General features: G+C 43.2%; 1 protein-coding gene across 1 annotated transcript in view; it reads left to right on the forward strand.

Annotated features, from left to right (window-relative positions):
• The window catches only part of Rsu1 (Ras suppressor protein 1), a 171,226-nt gene extending 150,664 nt beyond the window's left edge, over window positions 1-20,562 (forward strand). The window contains exon 9 of the mRNA XM_042686296.1: window positions 19,962-20,562. Coding sequence (XP_042542230.1) covers window positions 19,962-20,064 — 103 coding nt within the window. The 3' untranslated portion in view covers window positions 20,065-20,562. The remainder of the gene's footprint in view (window positions 1-19,961) is intronic.
• The last annotated feature ends 598 nt before the right edge of the window (window positions 20,563-21,160 follow it).

Below are 21,160 nucleotides of genomic sequence, written 5' to 3' on the forward strand. Positions count from 1 at the left end.
CTTCAGCCTCTTGAATAGCTGGGATTACAGGCGTGAGCCACATTCTTTTAAGAATGAACATTTTAAGTTAAAGATGAAAGAAGATAGGACCAATGTTACTCTCAAGGTTTCTTTCACTCTACAGATCCAGCTAAGAAATGTTCCTAGTCTGTGTAGCTCTAAATGCGTATGTGACCGTATGTCTGGGCTCAGCAGTCCTTCAGAATTGCTTTGATATTTTCTCTGGGACAAGGGCTGACCTACCACTTCCCATCTAAAGAAACACGTGGCATATTTCTCTGAAGGTATCCAAACAAAATACAGTCTTTATTAACTTGTTTTGTTGGTATTGTTTTTTTCAGTACTAGGTATCAAGTGCAAAGCCACAGCCCCAGGACCTCATTTATACATGCTAGACAAGCACTGTATCCCCCAGCTACATCCCAGCTTCTGTTTGATACGCATGCCTCTGGGATGAGATAAAGCCTTACTTACCAAGAGAAGGGTTCAAGAAACACGAGTCATGTCTAGATTGGCTGAGTCTTGTCACAGCAATTACTCCTGCCCCTGTCAGAAGGGAAACTGATAGTGGACTTTGTTGCCATCAACTCTTACCCCGGGGAAGCCTCATAATGGAACCAAGTTGACAAGACTGTGGGGTGAAAACATGGCACGCTCTGTTACACACGCCAGGCAGATATATGCATGCTGGCAGGATGCATCGGACAGTTTTGAAACTATCTTCAGTGTTATCTCAGGGGTGTTGTTTTTATCTGAACATCCCTCCATGTAGGTCTTGCAATTCATTTTTAATTTCTTAGTACTTCATAATAAACAGATGTGTCTTGAGTTAGACTGTTTCAATAATTATTGTAAGCATTATGCTCCAGAAGAGGGAGGAAATCAAGTTCTAAATACCTGGTATTAATCCTCATAACCCTGCTGTTTGGTTACAGGTAGAATTCCCATATATATACATGAGAGGCTCAATTTGGTTAACCGTGCCCAGTTTACTCTATGTGTGTGTGTGTGTGTGTGTGTGTGTGTATACCTTTTTATGTGAGTAGAGATTGAATTTAGGGTCTTGCCCTTTCTAGGTAAGAGTTCTACCATTTGATCTATGTTCTCCCATCCTTTTGGATTTAGTGTGGTCTCATGTTAACTTTTTACAAGCCAGCCTTCAAACCACAATCTTCTTAATTCTGCCTTCCAAATAGCTTGGATCACAGGTGTGAACCCCCACACCTAACTTGTTTTTCGGTAGGTGTCACAACCTGTTGTCTGGACCAGCCTCAAACTGCAGTCCCCTATCTCCATCTTCCAAGTAGCTGCGATTACAAGCATAAACTATCACACCCAGCCACATTTTTGTACTTCTGGTCCTTAATGTCAGGATGCACATAATTTACCCCAGCATCACCAGAACTGCTTTCCTTACCCTTATCTTGAACTCATTTATTTTCTGGCCTTGACTGTGTGCCCACCTTTCCTGCAAGGACCTCAGAATCAAACACTGTCATTTTTCCCTGCCTCACCAAATTTCCTAAGAATAGACCCTGGTGTGGATTGAACACATGATCTTCCCACTCATCAGTAGATAGCTATCCGCCCTCTCTAAGGCACTAGGTCATTTCTTGGGGAGGAGGGGGGACGGGAACAGGTTGTTTTTAAAGAGCTGCAGAGATCTTAAAGTTTCTTCACAGTTTCTGATGTATCGCGAGAGGAAATCGCAGGCCCAGAGGCTGGCTTCCTCAGCATCCCGCCTCAGTACATTTCAGTTCATTTAGCTGTTATGGCCCTTGTAAGAAACATTCCCAGCCAAGTCTGTCCCCAAAAGGTAACCAGGGTGGAGAAGCTCAGACACTTGATGCCCAGAAGTGTTGTATTTTTATCCTTACTTTACATTATTCATAAGTACACCATGGCCAGTGTCAGATGTGGGTGGGTTGAAGCCCTGTGCCCAGTGAGAGACATAAATCCCACTGGTGTTTCTGGGTAGAGGTCCATTGCCACGAGTTCTTTATGCTTTTGTGATGGCTAGTGACTGCGAAGCTGTGACGGTGACGTGGTCTCCCTGGGGACGCACAGCCTTCTTATAAGCGGTTCCAATAGCACAAAGCACAGAGACATATGGAAATTCCACTCTCATGCTTCGTATACAGCATGCTAAATGAATTTTTCATATTGGTTTTTTAAAAAGAAAAAAAAAGGAAGCATTCCAGCTTTCCCCTCACTGGTATGCCTTTTGGAGTTAGTGTCCTTTAAAGCAGCCAGTGGGGCAGTGGGGGCGGGGGGGGGCTTACTGTAATGTAAGCAGAGTGGTGTTTGCAAGGGAGACTTGTGGGAGAAGCGATGATGATTTTGGAAACATTATTCTGGGTGTTGAATTGAACAAAAGAGTTATTACTGCTGGGGAAAAAAGATACTCAGAAATGCGTTGCTAATACTCTCTCAGATTTGGGCCTGAAGAACCATACTGCGAATGGACTGGAAAATAAATAGAGAGGAAAATAGCTAATTAAGGGGACAAATAAGCAGGGGAAAAGAGAAGGAGGGAGTTTGCCTGCTGGCATCAGCAGAGGAGAACGCACAAGCAGCGTCTGATGCATCTCCTTAAGAATCTGTGTGTTTGCAAATTACTCCATTGCATCTTAGCAAAATCTAATCTGAGTAACGAAGAGCTGAGTCGCGAACATAGTTGGATGAATTCCCTCAGTACTCCTGAAATATAACAGAGCAAGGAACAGTGTAATGAAAAATAACAGAGAGAGTAGCTAGGGGCTTAACTTATGATCAGTGTTCATTACAACAAATGACACTTTCACTGCAGAGTTACCATAAAGATTATTGACTCTTACGTAATGCGGTTCCCACCTGAATAGATTCCAGAACAGCTTAGCCTGTGAATGGGAAGGCCGGAGCAAGAGAGAGACTGAAAATGTATTCAATCTCCTTATTCATTTTTTTGCAATTAGTACTGGTGACTTGCCCGTTTAGAACCATGGACAGAGCATGTGAATGCAAACCTTCCTAGAGCTCTTCCTAATTACCTTCAGCATGCACTAGCAGGGTTATATGTTATCCTCAGTGAAGATCAGGCTCAGAAAGTGGCAAAACTTGCTGGTAGTTTTATACCCACAGTCCCCTCCATATGTTCTCTGCCATTTGCTATTTTCCTTAAGCATACATAATTCTGCTTTTTAAAAAAAATCTCTTTGGAAAGGAACTGTGTTTTGTGTAAAACCTTGAGCAGACAACCATACGGCATTTTGCAATTCTGTAGCTTTCACTTAAGTTGAGGATGGACAACCACAGTGGTAGGGCCAGTGTTCAGCAGACTTGACTTATGGAGCACCTGTTTGGTGTCTGCTAGGAAATCTGCACTTAATGTTAATTCATCCTCATGACAATCCTAAGAGTTGCATATTGCTTATTGCATGTTGTCATTGATCCTGCTTTACAGATGCTAAAGAACTCTCAGAGATGTTAGGTAACTTGTCTCAGGTTGCCCACATGCCAAGAATTATAGGTGAGTTTCAGAATACCTTCTAACAATTTAACCTCTGCACAGATGCTGACAATAAGAATGATTCTCACACTCATTCATAGCCTCTCGCTGTTTCTCTTTGCATGTCTCTGTATGTCTGTCCCTAGACTATCTCTTTCCTTCTCTTCCTCTTTCCCCAACTCTGTAAACCTCTGCAGAGCCTTTACTTCAAACCAGTATTACAAGTCAGATAAGCATAGCGTATTGTATATTTTAAAAGTCAACTGGATGCCACTGTACCCCTAAGAGATGGCTCTCTGTCAGTATTAGCTGGAGCTGAAGATGGCAGCCCTCAGTGATTTGGGAGATACAAATCAAACAAAGGAGTACCAAGAGGCCAGAGGGTGAGGAACTATCTTGCTTCAGGGAAAGAAGATATGTAGCTTTGGGAAATAGGTCATCACTTGTCACAGAAATAACAGAAGAGGATTCTGGAATAGTCCTGTTTTGTGGAGAAAACACTGAGATGGAATGGGAATTGTAACCCACAGATTTAATTCTTGAGCCTTAAGTTATCAAAGCACCTTCTCTCTTTCATGAAGGAGATGTCCCAGCGCGGGCCACCTGAAGTTAGTCCCGTAGCCCTTCCTCGCTCCAGGCCAGTTGGAAGTAGTGACAGATGTTTGAGTCACTAGCATACTGTGCTTGCTTTGGGATCTCCCATCCCTGGTGTCGTCATCGTGGGTAGGGGAGGAGCTTCCCAGATACCCTACTCCTCTGGCATCTCCAGCTCACACTTTAACTCTCACCTCTCCTTCACCATCTGCATTTAGAATATTCTAACACCTTCCAGGGGTGTTTGGTGGGTGAGAGTCTTTCATGAAACACTTGAGGTTCTTGGATGCAAGGGGCTGTTGTGACAAGCTTCAGATCTTCCTTCCCCACCCACAACTACAGTTTTGCCTAATAGAGGCAGGCATCTAACAGGGAAACTCAGGCCAGAGAGCAAGGTCCACCTCTCCCTGCATCCCAGGGTCCTTTCCCAGGTTCCTGGTGGGTGCTGAAATTGTCTTACTAATCTTATTTTACATCAAGCCCAAACCACACACGTCCTAGTCTTTTTTTTTTTTGTTCTTGCCGACCATGCATTTTTCTGAGACTGTTAAAACTCCGACTTAAAATATCAAGGCTGAAGGTGTATTTTTTTAAAACCTTAAACTCTCCATTCCTTTTTAGGGTATATTTTTTTTTCATAAAACTCCAAATATAGAAGCAAAAAGGAGGGTAGAATCCACGAATTCGGCGATACAACTGTCATGGATGTCGCCTCATAAACTCGTTTTGTTTGGTTTTGTTTCATCATTACACTACTGAGATTTTGGACTCAGAGCCTTGTCTTTGCTGGGCAGGCTTTCCATCACTTCAGCCACACTCCCAGGCCTGGATGGCTTCTCAATTGTTCCTGCCATAGTCAGTGACTTGTCTTCAAATACCTCTTTGTTTCTTTGTGAATGTCAACTATCCCCTTTCCCACCAAGAGCTGAGCTTGTTTCCTGCTGCTGACCTCGATGTCATTGGCCATTATACCAAAAAGGAATGAGGAAAAGCACAAGCCACTTCATCTGCCATGTTTTCAGGCCTGCCAACTCATGGAAAGTATCCTGGTTGTGCTAGGGAAATGGCACAAGTTCCAGGTGCCTATCACTGCTTTATCCCAAAGTCTATAATGAGAGCCTTGTGGCTGAAACATCACATGTGTTGTAGGTAACTGGGTTCAATTTCTAAGGTTGTTTTGGAATCTAGTGTTGACTTTTTAAAATCCTTGTTCTGGTTGACAGTGGTATGTCATTCATGTCACTGGAAATCCTTGGACAGTAGAGGAAGGGAAAATAATACAATGCTAAGATCTCAGGCACCATGCCACCAACCAACCAGAATTAACCTTAGATATGTGAGTCCCACAAGATTTGGTCAGGGTTCAAGTAGTTTAATGTAACAAGTGTTAATACAGGTTTCATAGTTCAAATATGTAATTTCTATTCAGACATTCAACTTGAACCAGAAGCCCTTATACATGGTGATGTGTTTCAGTGGTTTCTGAGTGTAGTAGGATAAAGTGCTTCATGAATATATGGCACCTTCTGTCAAGTGAGAATGGGCTAAGACACTGACCAGACCTGTAAATTCAAAGGCCCCATTTTCTATTTAAGGAAAATAGGGCAACATAGTGGGTTAACCCTAATACCATGTAAGTCTCAATTCAGCGTTCTGATACCTATAGACCTATGCGTCTGTCTAATGAGATGTCCAGCTTTCTGTTGATTTGATTACGTGTCAACCACTATGGTCAAATCCCCATGGGATGGATATTCCCAAGAGAGAGCCTATATAGTTAGCCACAAAAATGAAAAAGAAGGGAAGAAAAGCAGTATAGTGATGGTAGTAGAAATAGCAGTACTCTTTATATCATTTGTCCTTGTCTTACAAACAAAAGAGAGAAAGTAAAGTCTTCTCTTTTACATATTTGCATTCATAATTACATGACGCCATCTAAGAGCAACAGAACACATATAAACCTGCATGGTCTCATTTGTGGGATATTGCTTAAGACTTAAAGGAAGTAATGTAAAAAATGCTGTAGAAGATTCCCATTTAGAACATTAATATGTAGTGAGCACTTCACGAATTTGTTATTGTGACAACTAAGAACATCCCTGAGTTGCTCATGAAGGAAAGTTGTATGACCACAGAGACTCTAGTCCTCCAATGATATGAAAAATTCAATTCTTATCTGTGATTTATCAAAAGGATAGTGCTCATTTCAACTGAATTCTTTCACCAACAGCTACTATCTTCAATTCATTCTTACTAGCATTAGCTATGGTTCACTTTCAGCAAAAGCTCATGCTATACCACAGAGGAATTTACTGGGAACCACTTATCCCATGAGTGAGAAAGGGAATCTTCACATGTCTCCTGGGAGACTACACAGCTCAAAAGGCCTCATGGTCCCATTATTACCACATGTTCCACGTTGCCTCTACCTTTTGCCTCAGGAATCCCACAGCACACCAGAGAAAACACCTAACCGATATAAGAGCCAGAATTCCATGACAGAAAGTAACTTCTGGTCTAAGTCCAAGAGACTTGCCTTAGCCAACCCAGCACATGGCTTTTCACTGGACAATTCTAAATAGAAAGCTGATGGCTAGTCATTGAAGACATTAAGAAATGTTCCCTGGCTAATTCATTGCATCCATTACTCATCCATATTTATTAGTGACTGTCATAAGCCAGGTACTAGAGCTAGAGCAAGAAAAACAATTTAAATGTAGTCTCTCATTTCAGAGACATTCATGATCCACCCAGGAAGCCATTTTACAAGTTGGTTTTACTTCCAATATATCCTAGTAAGTACAGTAACACATGCTTTCGTTCAGTGAGTCAGCTACTGTTCACTGAACACCAATGGCACACACAGAGGGCCCTGAACCAGATGGACAGGTTTCTGCTCTCTAGGCATCAGACAACAGTAATCAAATAGAATATCTACAGTGATACACGGTGAGAAGGAAGTTAATGTCAAAGACAGTGTAGGCAAAGTCCTCACTGGAACATTCCCATTTGAAGCAGACCAGAATAATGGCATGTTTGTCTGTACTCGGCATCCCTTTGATTACAAGGAACCCAAAGCCAAAGAGGAAGAAGGCATTATTTGATGATTGTATACTAAAAATAATCCCATTGTACAGTGGACTTCTGGCATGCATGTCATGATCTATGGAACAAGCCATGTTAATAGATCCAGTCTCTCTTGTTCTTTTAGTTCTGCTCTGTCTGGGCTGGTTTCTATCCTAGGTAGGCTCTGATCACAGCAGGCCAACTTGGGGGTGTCTGCAGTGGGGGCTCATATCATTCTTCACTCAAGTCAAACAGCACAGAAAACACTTTTCTTCTCTACCAGTTTGAGCTAACACCCTAGGCCTGTTTCTCTCATTGTCTGCTGTGAATCATTTGCTTGTGCGTGAACCAGTTAGCTTAGCCAGGGTGACAGGCTTGGGCTGAGCCATCAGCCATGTGACAGTGACATGAGGTGACATTCTGACTCTGAAGTCCAAGGGCGACATTCTCATTCCCAGGATTTATGCTGTCTATGTCAGTTTCCTCCCCTCTGAAATGAGGATGATGGTAGTATGCATCTCAGGGAAACATCAAGAATACTCCAGGCAGAAGGAACAGCAGGGGCTAGGAGTGGGAAACAGAAAGGACAACAGGATAATGGTGGGCACTGGCTAGAGACTGGACTAGGTAGGCATGGTCAGGGGTAGCAGTTTAGGACTATCACCTTTCTAGGTATGTCTGCTTCCTTGTTGTTCTGCTTGGGTGTGTACAGCTCTCATGGCTGGCTGGTCACCAGTACCTTTCCATGAAGGTGAATGGGTGCCCATTGCCTTCATTTACCCAACTGTAGGCATTTGTGGACCACCGCTCTTCTGCCAGTCAGTACATTGGACTGGTTACAGTGGTGCCTTAGGCCTAGGAGTTATGCCAGTGGTATTCAGGTGGCATGTCATGTTTCTGCCTTGGTCTGTTTTGTGTTGATTTTGCCATTTGATTGGATGCAATCTTACTTGCTTTACATTCAAGTTTTTGAGTGTTGCCTCAGTCACCCCCAACTGTATAACCTCCTTGTTTGATTTTCTGTTGGTGAAATGTAGTGAAATACATATGAAATGTAGTATTAGCACCAATGTTATGAGGCCTATTGGGAAATGATCACTTAGCTTTTGAAAGCTTAAGTAATTCTTTTCATAGTAGTGGGTTTGAGAATAATTTTAGAAAGAATTACTTACCCATAAAAATAATTTCTTGTTTTCTATGTTATGTTTATGAGTCAGTTTGTATAACTGTGTATGTATTACAAACCCAGAAAAACATATACTGTAGGTATCTTGTGTGTATGTGTGTGTGTGTGTGTGTGTGTGTGTGTGTTTGTGTGTGTGCATTTGTGTACCAGAATTGGACTTTTGAACTCAGGGCTGGAGCACTGCTCTTAACCTTTTTTATTCAAGAATGGTGCTCTACTATGTGAGCTACAGCTCCACTTCTAGCTTTTTGGTGGTTAATTGTAAATAAGAGTTCTCACAGAACTCTTTTTTTCTGCCCAGGCTGGCTTTGAACCACAATCCTCAGATCTCAGCCTCTTGAGTAGCTAGGATTATAGGCATGAGCCCTCCCCTCCCCCCTTGGCACCCCATTCATACTCTTTTTGAATCTTTACAGATACCAAGTAATAAAATAATTCTTTTATGAAGGCAAGAAAATCCAATCTAGGTATGGAGCCGCTATCAGAAAAGAAGTTCATTGGGAAACCCCAGTGCTCTTGGACTTATTTCCTTTTGCCTTTGAGTTTATTCTAAAAATGGCTACATTTAGCACTCTGCAGTTTAATTTAAAAGGATTACCTATTTTCTTAAATGCTTAAGCAGAGAAGCAAGTTACGGTTATTGATTTTTCTCTGCATGTTTCCCGTGAAAGCTGAATTTGCTCCCTCCCAGGGGAGTGTACCTCCTGAACCGCATGCTTGCCTGTGACAGTCCGGACCTCTGATACATAACCAAAGACCTTGCCGATATCCTTGCGACTGCTTGGGGAATTTTTATGAAGTAAAAGCATCATTAGAGTAGACAGGATGATGAACTTTAATGAGCATCTTTTGTGCATGATGTTGTTAGTTTTGTTCAACCAGCAATCCTCATTTCTCCCCTCCAGTAGGGCAGACAGTGTGGTACATGTAGGATGTTTTGAAACCTGTCTTCTCTTCTACATGGTATTTTTTGAAGGTTCGATCTCTGCACAATTCTTTTTTGGCAATTAGCACGTATTTTCTTTTTATGCTGCATTGGGACTGGAGACCAGTGAGTTCTAATGGAGACAATGGAATGGCCCATGTGACTGTGAATGACTTTGCATAGAGCATCTCTCAAAAAAAAAAATCATTGCCTTTTGAATTAATGAGATTTCTCATAGGATTAGGATAACGGTTACTTTCCTTTTTTCTTTAAGACTCAGCATTTTTCAGGCTGAGGTTCTGTCCCCAGTCCCTCATAGCTACTAGATAAGACAAATAAAGATATTGCAAATGCTTCTTAGTAATCTAGGCTTCACACCCTGTCCACAGACTTATTTGTAGAGATGTTATATTTAGCATCCTACCATAAGATGATAAGCAGCATTATTTCTCTCCATTATTTTTTGCTGGCCATGCACTTAGGTTTTAAAATTGGTTCATTTTGTGGTGTATATAAGGACTTTCCATAGAAACACCCAAAACAACAGTAGGGAGGCATATGACATGAGCAAATGACTTCAGAACGGCAGATTGCACCTCTCATATACCTGGCATCCAGAAACACAATATTTACATGGCACACAATGTGTTTCTCATAGTGCCGTGCATATACAGAATACAAAAGAAGTGAAGTCTATACTCCATACTCTCAGGAAAAATGATACTCCTATTAAGAAAACACAACAAAAAGCTGGCACAGTGGCTTACACCTATAAACCCACCTGCTTAGGGGGCAGAGAGAGGAGGCTCTATCCTAAACCCTGTCTCAAGTGATAGAAACTCCTGCCCAGCAAGCACATGGCCTTGAGTTCAAATCCTAGCACCAGAAGAGGAGGAGGAGGAGGAGGCAGCTGAACATGATGGTGCATGCCTATGACTTCACTTCAGAAGTTGGAGAAGGATCATAATCCAAAGCCAACCTGGACAACAAAACTATAAGACTCTTACCTGAAAAAAAAAATAACTAAAGCAAAAAGTACTGGAGGCGTGGCTGCAGTTGTAGAGTGCTTGCCTAGTGTGCAGAATACCAAACTGAGAAATACAAGGCAATAAGAGACAACATAACTTGGTGAAGTTTTAACTCCTTTGGAGTAATTGCTTTGGCTTCCACCAAGGCCTAACGTGGCACAGGTGTTGATTTCCTCATTTAGAAAACAAGAATAATAGGACCTGCTGCTCTGTCTTGCTGTGTCAGTGAACCATGGGTGTGTGACCTCAGGAGTAATCATTGTTTTGTCATCAAGGCAGTCAGCTGAGAGGCTAGAATCACTTTACCTTATCATTCAAGCGCTGATGGAAAGTAATCATGAGATCTAGAGGAGATGCTGTGAAAGGCTTCTAGGTCTCAAAATGCGAATGATACCTGAATTTTAGGAAGGACCCAGGCAGCAACTACAGGATATGGCAACAAAGATCTGAAAAATCAACAATCACAACAACAACAAAACCCTGAATAAATGGTGGCTGGTATGAAATGCTAACTCCAGGCCATGAACTGACTTGGAATTGCTTTTTGGAGGAATTACTATAATGAGCCCAAACTCATCTGACATCCATTGCGCCTGCTAGGTGTATTATGCTTGTTCTTATTCTCTAGCTAAGAGAGCCAGACTCTGCGATATTTGTAGTAATTTCAGGACCTGAAAGATTGTAGCATTTACTGTGCCTTAAAAATTATGTACCATAAGCCAGGCACCGGTGGCTCATGCCTGTAATCCTAGCTACTGAGGTTAGGAGGATCGAGGTTTCAAAGTCTGTGCAATTCTTATCTCCAATTAACCATCAGAAAACTGGAAGTAGATCTGTGACTCAAAGTGGTAGGCACTATCCTTGAGCACAAAATCGCAGTGACAGCACCCAGGCCCAGAGTTCAAGCCCTATGACCACACCAAAAAAAAAAAAAATGTACTTTAGCCAAGTGCCAGTGTACCACACCTCTAATCTTAGGAAGCTGAGATCTGAGAATCACAATTCAAAGCCAGCCCTGGCAGAAAAGTCCATGAGACTCGTTTCTCCAAATAATCACCAAAAAGCCTCAAGTAAAGCTGGAGCTGGAGGGATAGACCCCTAGCTGTGAGTAAATACAGCTTAAGGATAGCACCCAGGCCCTGAGTTCAAGCCCCAGGACTGGCGCACACACACACACACACACACACACACACACACACACACAAATTATATACATACCAGCATGGATTTTTTTGTAAATAAACTTGTCTTCCCTTTTTGTATTATTTTAGTAAAAGATACACAAGTGATTTAAGTAATATGATAGCAGGAGCCAGGTGCTGGTGGCTTATGCCTCTAATCCTAGCTACTTAGGAGATCTGAGGACTGTGATTCAAAGTCAGCCTGAACAGGAAAGTCTGTGAGACTCTTATCTCCAGTTAACTACCTCAAAACCGGACGTGGTGGTATGGCTTACAATGGTAGAGCACTAACCTTGAGCAAAAACACTCAAGGACAGCACCCAGGCCCTGAGTTCAGCCCCAGGACTGACCCCCCACCCTCCAAAAAAAAAGGTAGCAGGACTCTGGAAAGACATAGGCTGAGGGATACACATATCATAGGTTGCTAAAATCAGCTATGATCTATCTATCTACTCCTCATGCTGCACCCTCCTCATGACTGTTACTGCCCAGCGGGAGATGCAGTTGGATGAGTTGGCCCCCAAGTGTCTGCCCTGTGCCAAGTGCCAGGCAGGATCCTCCATGTGGGGGCAGAGGTGCTGTCTCATTTGTATGAGCCAAGGTGCGATTGTTCTGTCAATCAGGTATAGCACACATTGAGAGAAGCAAGGCACCAGCTTCTGGGAGACTAAGAACAAATCGGTGTTGTAGCCTATGACCTGCATTAGTGAAAGAGGGGAGAAAAAAACAATGGGTAAGCTGGGCACTCCCAGCATGTGGGAGGCTAAAGCAGTAGGATCACAAGTTCAAACCTAGCCTGGGCTACATAGTGCATTCAAGGGTAGCTTGGGCTACATAATAAGAAAAAAAAAATCAGAAAGCGATGATAGAAACTACACTGATAGAAAACAGAATACACGAGATATCAGAAAGCATTTAAATGATCCTTTCAGCTAACGTGTAACATGTCCCTTAGCGTAGTTTCCAGTACTCTCCGTCCCCCCCAGTACTTTCCCCACCCCCCATGGTCCCAACTGGGCTGAAAATTATTTCTGGGGAGGAAACATATCAACCTCAACTACAAACTCAGTTCCTATGGTAATGGATAAAGGAGGCAGATGCAATGTGAAAGGGACATCACCTTCTTCTGATCCTAGAAGTCCAGAGACATGGAGGCCCAGACCTGTGGCAGCTGGCAGAGGAGTCTGCTTTTGCCCTTTGTTGGGTTTTGATAGCTGAGTTTCCCAGGTGACAAAGGGCTGAAGAGAGTGGGGACCCAGAGAGCTGATGGCTGGAGATAATCACAGGAGCTATATAAAATGAGAGGATCTTTCTGGGGAAGAGAATCCAAAGAAATAAAAAGGACTAAAGAGGTCTCCAGAGCACTAGTAAGAACCAGGACACTGCTTATAGCCGAGAGAGGAAATTTTCAAGAAGGGATTGGCTGGCCCACAGTAACCTTGGTTGCTCCTACAGTAAAGCAATGAGATTCCAGCGGCAGACCCACAAGAGTAAATGCAATGATGAGGCTCACTGATCTGTTTTCCAAAACAAAAGGTGGTCCTATGCATTAAAACGTGGATGTCAGTGAAAGGCACGTGTGTTTAATCAATAGAGTGGTTGCAGAATGGGTTCCTATGTGCAGGCTAGAGGGGGGAGGGAGGCCATTTTGTGGTGCAATCTTAGATACCAACGGCCATAGTTGTTCTGTTGCATGAAACTTAAAGTGGTCAGTCAGTAGCTGCTTTACTAATGCATCCCTAAAGTGGCCATGCAGGCAGTGTACAGCATCATTTCACAATGGCTCCTCCATCGGTGGTCCTCCCCAGGGCAGCTTCAGCTGGCAGCTCAGGCAAGCCCCTCACCCACTTTCACCCTTGAACTTTAGAGGTGGCAGTGGAGGAGACTTGTGAGCCTGATCAGGCCTGGCTCGCTCCTCACCCCGGCTGAGACTATCCATGGGCGTCTCACCTTTGAAACTGTCTTTCCAACAAAGCCTGTTCATCAGGGAGGCTGTTGAGAAGGCTAGCTTCTTTCCTGTCACTTCAGAGCGCCCTCTCTTTTTTCTGACTCTTTCATCATCCTCCAATTATCCTCTACAAACCTCAGATTTCTCTCTCTTTTTTTTTTTAGAGGAGAGAAGAGTTTCTAGGACTGAGTAAAATGCCCACTTCACTTCCTGAATTGAGCCTTTTCCCCAGGGATGGCTGCCCACCTCATAGGTGACCTTGAGCCAGCTTTTCTTTGACGACATACTCAAGTTGGCCTAGCCAGGTTGGCAGTGTCTGCTGGACCCCGTGCAGTGGGAGCTCTACCCCCAAAAGACACATGGCCACAAGGCAGGTGTGGTAACAGCTTGCATGAAGTGGAAGAAACTGGCCAAATAGCTGACGTCCTGGAACTTTGTAAGCGAGTAAAGTTGCAAGCCAGGTGTGGCAGTGCACACCTGTAATCTCATTACTCAGGAGACTGAAGCTGGAAGATGGTGACTTTGAGACCATCATAGTCTCCATAGTGTTTCAGATTGATAGCTAGATGGATGGAGGGAGGGAGGGAAGGAGCGACGGATGGATGGGTGGAGAGATAGATATAATAGGCAGAAACCAATAATATTAAAGGTGAGAACTACCCTCTGAAATATCTCTATGGCCCACATGGACAGGATTATGTCTAGTTTAATCTTTCCTGAGCCCTCTACAGTAGCTGAGAATTTTCATCTTTTTCCAATGAGGATATCAGGCGACGGCATGTTAGTGACAGTCTGAGGGCCACCTGTCCTTCAAGATAGAAGGCAGCAGGGAAGGAAGAGATGAATGTCAAGCCAGACCTCTGCTCCAGAAACTTGCATTGCAGATGCCCAGGGCTCCCATAGAGCAGGGCAGGTGCCACTAGAGCAGAGATCCCAGAGAGGGCCAGTGCTGCCCGGGAACGGGACAAGAATGCCAGATCTGACTGGTGCTGGGGGTTTGCCCAGGTCTAAGAGATTAGAAGAAAGAGGCCAAGCTGGAGAAGAAGCTTGTCTCACCACAGCCCTGCAGGGATAAGGCACTTCCAGAGAAGAGAAAGTTGAGTGATTAGGAAGATGTGAAATGATCTGGAAGGTTGTGAGCTGTGTTCGTTGTGGATTTATTTTCTGTGGTTTATGATGCTTTGACATTTTAGGGGCCTTGCTTGTCGATTCCTTCAGACAGCAGACGCTTCCAGTAAGCACCTGTCTTGTATAGCTATTCCCCCTGCTACCTTCTTCATCTAACTCACACCAGCTCTATCTTCCTCTGCCCTGTGTCACCCCACGGCCATGTACTGGACAAGTGAACAGCACCCTGGTACTCTCTAGGGCCAGTCTCAATTACTTGTCTGCAGGGCTTTGACTGTTCTTTGTAGCTCTGAGCTACACTTTCTCCTGGTGTCTTCAGCCTTCTGACTCACGCTGGGACTTCCCAGTGAGTCCGATGAGAAACTTTGGGTAGTACCACTGTCACCCCTCTCTACCTCTGGCTCTTCTACCTCTTTATTATAAGGATCTTTTGAGAGTCAGACACAGTCGTGCACACCTGGAGTTCCAGCTACTTGAGTCACAGAAGTAGGAGGATCATCATCTGAGGCCAGTTCAGATGAAGAACCTCATCTGAAAAAAAAAAAAAAAAAGCATAAGGATGGGGATATGGCTTAAATCAGAGAGTACTTGTCTAGCAAAGTTGTAAATTGAGTCTTTAGTACAGGAAGAGGAAGAGGAAGAGAAGAAAAGAAAGGAGAGGAGAGGGAGAGGAAGAAGATATTCACATTAGCTCTGTTTGCCATGTGCCATTTCAAATGCTCACAAGGATCAGGGGTTAAGATGCAGCCATTGTCTGTCTGTCACAGACAGACTCATGGCTAATAGCTAATAGCCCCCAAGACTTGGGCCTGAGACCCGTCTTGTTCTGCCCAGCCACAGCCTCATCTCCAGGTGGAAATGGCTGCCTACAAAAAGGCCGCTGTTGTCTGCCCACACAGCTGGAGGAATGAAAAGATCCCAAAGGGCACAGTCGCGTCATCCAGCTCCGCGATGAGTCACCGTGGAAATGGGGCCATGCATTTAGCTCGGCCTTAGTTGCTTTCTTCAAAGAGGATTAAACCCTTTCTTCCAGAGGTGTTTGGGGATTTCACATGGATAGAAAATGCCATGGTCTTTGTCCTAGGAAAGAACTGTAACGAAACAAGGCAATCATGTAATTACCTTTATTTAGTCACTCTTGACTATAACCCCACACCAGTCCTATTTTTCCCCAAGTATTCACCGGCAATAGATTTCTCTACATCACCTGGCTTATTGAGTCACCATGGGCACTCTGGGAGGAAAATGACATCCTTCCTTTATAGATGAAGGGGCTGAAGCCTGACAGGCAGGAGTCGGGTGAGAGCTGCAGATATTTGTACCAAATTAACAGCCAGTCAGTGTCAAAACCAGAATGGAAACACCCAGGCCTGCAGCCTTCCATATGGCTCGTTGGAAAAGCTTGTTCTGTAGCAACACGAGGTCCAGGCACACACAGTGGGACCTGAGTATAAAAGTCAGGAGCTGACCCATCAGAACATTCCTTCAAAGGAACACCCCACTGAGCACCATGCGGCTTTCGGAAACCTTTCTGAAACCCAGATTCTTGGATTTATACTGCCAGGTCAGCTGAGCCTCCACCTCTCTGGACAGACCTCCTGGCCTGCTTTGGTTCTAACCTGACACACAGAAGATTCATGTCAGACCTATTTCTCTTCCCCTGACTATCAGCTCTCATTATTGTCCCAAACCTCTTTCCAAGCACCCATGTGTTTCAAAGTTTCCACAGATGTGATGACGATAGATTTTTATAACCCTTCAGGTTTAATTGTGTCTGATAGGACAGTGAGCATCTATCATGTATCCCCTGCTATATATTATATATATATGATACATATAGAAATTATATAGTATATAAAAATATATAAAATATATAAAGTATACATCATCTACTATGTGCTCTCTATCAATCCCCCCTTATTCTCAGATTTATTCGTTTTTATGAATATTTTTATTTAAGTAGTTGTTCAAAGGAGTTGCCACTCACCGAAGTAGTTTATGAATATGGTGCCTCTTGATCAGTGTCACCCCTTTCAACATTCTCACCCACTCCTCCCAACCCACCCCTTCCCTCACTTTCCTTCATTTTAGGCTGTATATTGATCTTGTTGGCAATGTAACAAAGCAATCCATGTGTACAATGCATCTTGGTCTGGCTCATCTCTTCCATATCTTCACCCCCCCTTCCACCTACCCCTTCCCTTATATTTCTCAGTTCTGTGGTATATAGGAATTCTTGCCTGCATTCTTCTCCCTGCTCCTTCATTCTTCCATCCCTCTCCTTTTGGCCCCACCCTCCCCTCTTGCAGGTACCCACTTCCTGGTACTTAACTTTGTTGGGCTTTGACTTGGTCTTTTTAAAGAATTATACTATTTGCACTATCCATTGAGTCTATTATACTTCCGTTCATTACCACCCAGTGTGTTTACTTGTAGATTTATAACCACATTGACTAAGTGTAGGCAAAAGAAGTCATAAAGCTTAAAAGACCAGAAGAAGCCGGGCGTTGGTGGCTCACTCATGCCTGTAATCTTAGCTACTCAGGAGGCTGAGATCTGAGGATCACGGTTCAAAGCCAGCCCGGGCAGGAAAGTCTGTGAGACTCTTATCTCCAATAAACGACTAGAAAACTGGAAGTGGCGCTGTGGCTCAAGCGGTGGAGTGCTTGCCTTGAGCTGAAGAACACAGGGACAGTGCGCAAGCCCAGAGTTCAAGCCCCACGACTGACCAAAAAAAAAAAAAATACCAGAAGAAAGTCAAAAACAGAACTTACCATTCCTGTGCATTCCTTATGCAGCTTAGCTGATGTAGACATACGTTGTCATAAGTGTGTTTAAATTGTTGTGTGATCTGCTGGGTTCTTTCCTGCCTTTAATTTTGTGAAAATCTGCCTCATCAAAAGCAAATAATACCTCCTCCCTGCAAGCAAGGTTAAAATGAATATGCTTAATGGAGGTGAAAAAGTAAAACTTGGAGATTTGTTGAAAGGCAACATGTTTTAGTGGAAGTCAGGCCATCTTATGGGGATAAAGGGATCAAGATGCATGGTACTCATGAACTCATATGGTGAATTGAAGCTCCTTTGCACAGCTATTTAAAGAAAATGTTCTAAAACAATAAAAAGAAAATGAATCAAGCATCCACAGTACCGTACTGAACCCTGTGCACTCCGAGCATGCGCAATTGTCCTGTGTCTATCTCCTTGGAACTGTATAGGTACCACCACCAAGAGTCTACTGTAATTCTTTTCCTTTTGTGAGACATGGGGCTAGAAAGCAGAGGAAAGATGCACAAGGATGTAAGAGGACCCCAAATCTGTATGAATTGCCTGTCCATGCACAGAACTGCATCAGTCCTGTTCCTGGTACCAGGTGAAAGGCCTCTAGCATGGGTCATGCTGTGGCCTGAAGGCCCCAAGTGTGGTCCATGCCTTGAGTAAAAACAGCATGCTAGAGTACAGACTGCACAGATTAGGACAGGGACAGCATTAGGACAGGAACTGACCACAACAGCAGAGGTAAAGTTGCACTGATGCATTGACTTTCCTCTCTGTAGAAGCCAATATAGTTTTTGGTGGTTGTTATTGTTTTATTTTGGTTTGGGGTGTGTGTGTGTGTGTGTGTGTGTGTGTGTGTGTGTGTGGTACTAGGGGTTGAACTCAAGGCCCTGTGCTTTCTAGGCAGGCACTCTATCATTGAGCAACAACCCCCAAGTCTTTTGGCTTTAGTTTGTTTTTCAGATAAGGTATTGCCTTTTACCCAGCCTAGCTTTGGACCTTGATCCTCCAGAAGAGTCCATTACCTAGTCTCTGGCATCTATGACCCTTTATAAAGCTTGGAGGAAGGGAACTTCTGTAGGTCTAAGGATGCGCTTTGTGAGCAGCAGGTCCTTCAGGGGGAAAGTGGAGTCTGTCCTGTGGCTGCAGGGAAGGCAGTGTTAGGCAGGGTAGCATTAAACTGCTTTCTCTATTACGTTAGCAGAGATTCTTGACACTCCTAATTGCTCCAGAGTTTGAAGGCCCATGTGCAGGCTCTCATGTTATCTGTCCAGCTACATGGTACCTTCTGAACACAAGAGGGTGGCCCTCCCTTTTTCCAGCAAAGCATTCCTGACCCCTGGCTGAGTGTTCATTACCTGCCCCCAGAGCTCCATCTTTTGCTAGCTGCCAAGTCTGCATTCCCATCTACAGAAAGGCAGAGAACTTCATTCCAGTCACAGCTGGTAGAAACTTCTCATTTGGCCCTACGGGGATCTTGGCAGATTCTGAAGAAGACTCACTATAGTATGACCCAACAAAATACCAGAGTCCACCATTCTCTAATCATGTCATCTGATAGACAGTTTCCCACATGCCTGGTCTTCTCCCAGTTAGTTAGCCAACATGTAAGCATCCACATGCCATAAGTGTGGCCACAAAATGACATTGTCAAGAATAGAAGGTGGGGACTGGGGTATAACTCAAGAGTAGAGTACTTGCCTCGCATGTACAAGGCCCGGAGTTTGATCCTCAGCACTGCAACAATAAACTAACTATTTGAAAGGATAGGCAAGATTCTTTGGATAGATAGTAGAACTAGAGGTACCTTGAATACGGTACAGACTCTTGTTCCATCGATACAAGGCAGGTATAACCGGCAGAATGAGATTGTGCCTTTTCTCTGGAGGGATGCAGAGAACTCAGAACTCCCCTAGGACACTGGAGAGTTAAGACTGACCTGTATTTATTCTAGGGCTGCTTTTAATTTCATTTAATCAAAATCACTCATAAAGTATAGATTAATTACTAGCTACTGCTTCGTTAACTTCTCTCTGCCATGGAGTCAGCCTTGCTCTGCAGTGAATACCATCCACTGTAATTGTAGGACACTTTGTCAACATTTAATCAACAGTACTTATTAATATGACATTGATGGGTGATAACCAACCCCATGCTATCAATCATGCATATGCAGCCAGCACCAGCTCGGACACCATTGCTCTTTGTCACATTAACCAGCCACTAGATCCCCTCCCCCTCGGGGTTTCAGGCCAAGCATAATACTCACTTTTCATGAAAGGGACACTCTGTCTCTTTACTTCAACCCAACTTTTGTCGTGGTTGACTTGCAGACTCATAGACTTGGAAACTTCTGTGTGGACCAGCTTCCTAAGCAGCACAACAGTCCTGAAGATCATTTCCGGTGCTGTGTTCACACCCTGCCCAAAAAGGGTCAGTGATTGAGTGTCATGGCTTGTGTTGTACAAGTATTATGTGTAGGGTAATTTTTAATTCTTTCATACTGCATTCAACCTGGTGAAAATAGGTGATCTCTTAACTTTCTGTGTCTTACTGAGTATTTCTGGAGACTATTGTTTAAAGCTTTACCAGTAGAAACTTGTGTTAGGAAAACAGATCTCATGTTGCCCTCTCTTTTCAGCCTCTATGGCAGACACATGCAAGCGAACCCAGAACCCCCAAAGAAGAACAATGACAAATCCAAGAAGATCAGCAGGAAACCTTTGGCAGCCAAGAACAAATGAGGAGCTGGCTTGGGCCTGGTTCACTCTTGGGTCCTTTTTTTGTTTGTTTGTTTCTCTGTCTCACAAATAAATACAATGTGTATAGTTTTATGTTTTTTTCTTTACCTTTTCTTCTCTCTCTCTCACACACACATGTTTACCACCTTGCCTTTGAAATTCTTTTGGTAGGTGGTAGATTTTTTTACACTGTCTTAAAACCACTTCCATTTGTTTCCAGAAAATTGCCAAAGGCAAGAAACAAAGCTCTAATTCAACTGCAAATTCCATAGTGGGCCCAGGTTTCAGTCCCTTCAATACACATCACAAGTCTGCTTATTATCAAAAGAATAATTAAAATCATGTAATCGCTGAAATGTCACAGTTAATACTTTTCATTTTTTTCCTGTTTATTCACATAACTCATTATTTTGCCTTATTAACAAGTCTTCCTCCACCACTAAGCTATTAAGTTCATTTAACTTACAAATGATTTTAATAAAGTCTTCAGTTTGTAGCACATGTTGCTTCTTGATTAGAATAAAGAAAAACTTAACAAAGCAAGGGATAACATTGACCAAGAAACATTGTACTCATAACCTGACTTATGGAATTATAACACCTTTGTATAATTACTTAATAACAATAAAAGAATAATGTGATCATGGGGTATACACGTTTGTTTACTTGTTCACCCCTCCCCAAAAATGTAATATTATCCAATTTTATTGGTCAGTGATAAACTCTGAAAGTTTCTGTGAAAAAAAAAAAGTGAAATTAAATCAGTTTCTTCTCACATCAGTTTGTCAGCTTTTTCTTTTCTTTTTTTATTTTTTAAGACTGTTTCTAAAATAAGAAGGAACAGAAAAACAAATCTCTTGGAGATTCTGCCAAAGGATTTTGGAAGGCAGCAATCCTTCGCTGAAGGGATGGTGACTCCTGCCAGTGGCGTGTAGACAGGAGCTAGGAAACGAGAGACAGAGAGAGGGAAAAAAAACCTTCAAGTATGTTTTTTGTCACTGCAGAAAATCTGCTTCTATCAAAGCCTTCTTCCAAGGGATTTTGATGCCAAAGAAGTTGTATAAATGTTGCACAAAATCTACACCACACCCAGTGTGGA

Source organism: Dipodomys spectabilis, unplaced genomic scaffold, assembly GCF_019054845.1.
Source record: "Dipodomys spectabilis isolate Male_0828 unplaced genomic scaffold, ASM1905484v1 ptg000096l, whole genome shotgun sequence".
NCBI classification, from domain to species: Eukaryota; Metazoa; Chordata; class Mammalia; order Rodentia; family Heteromyidae; genus Dipodomys; species Dipodomys spectabilis.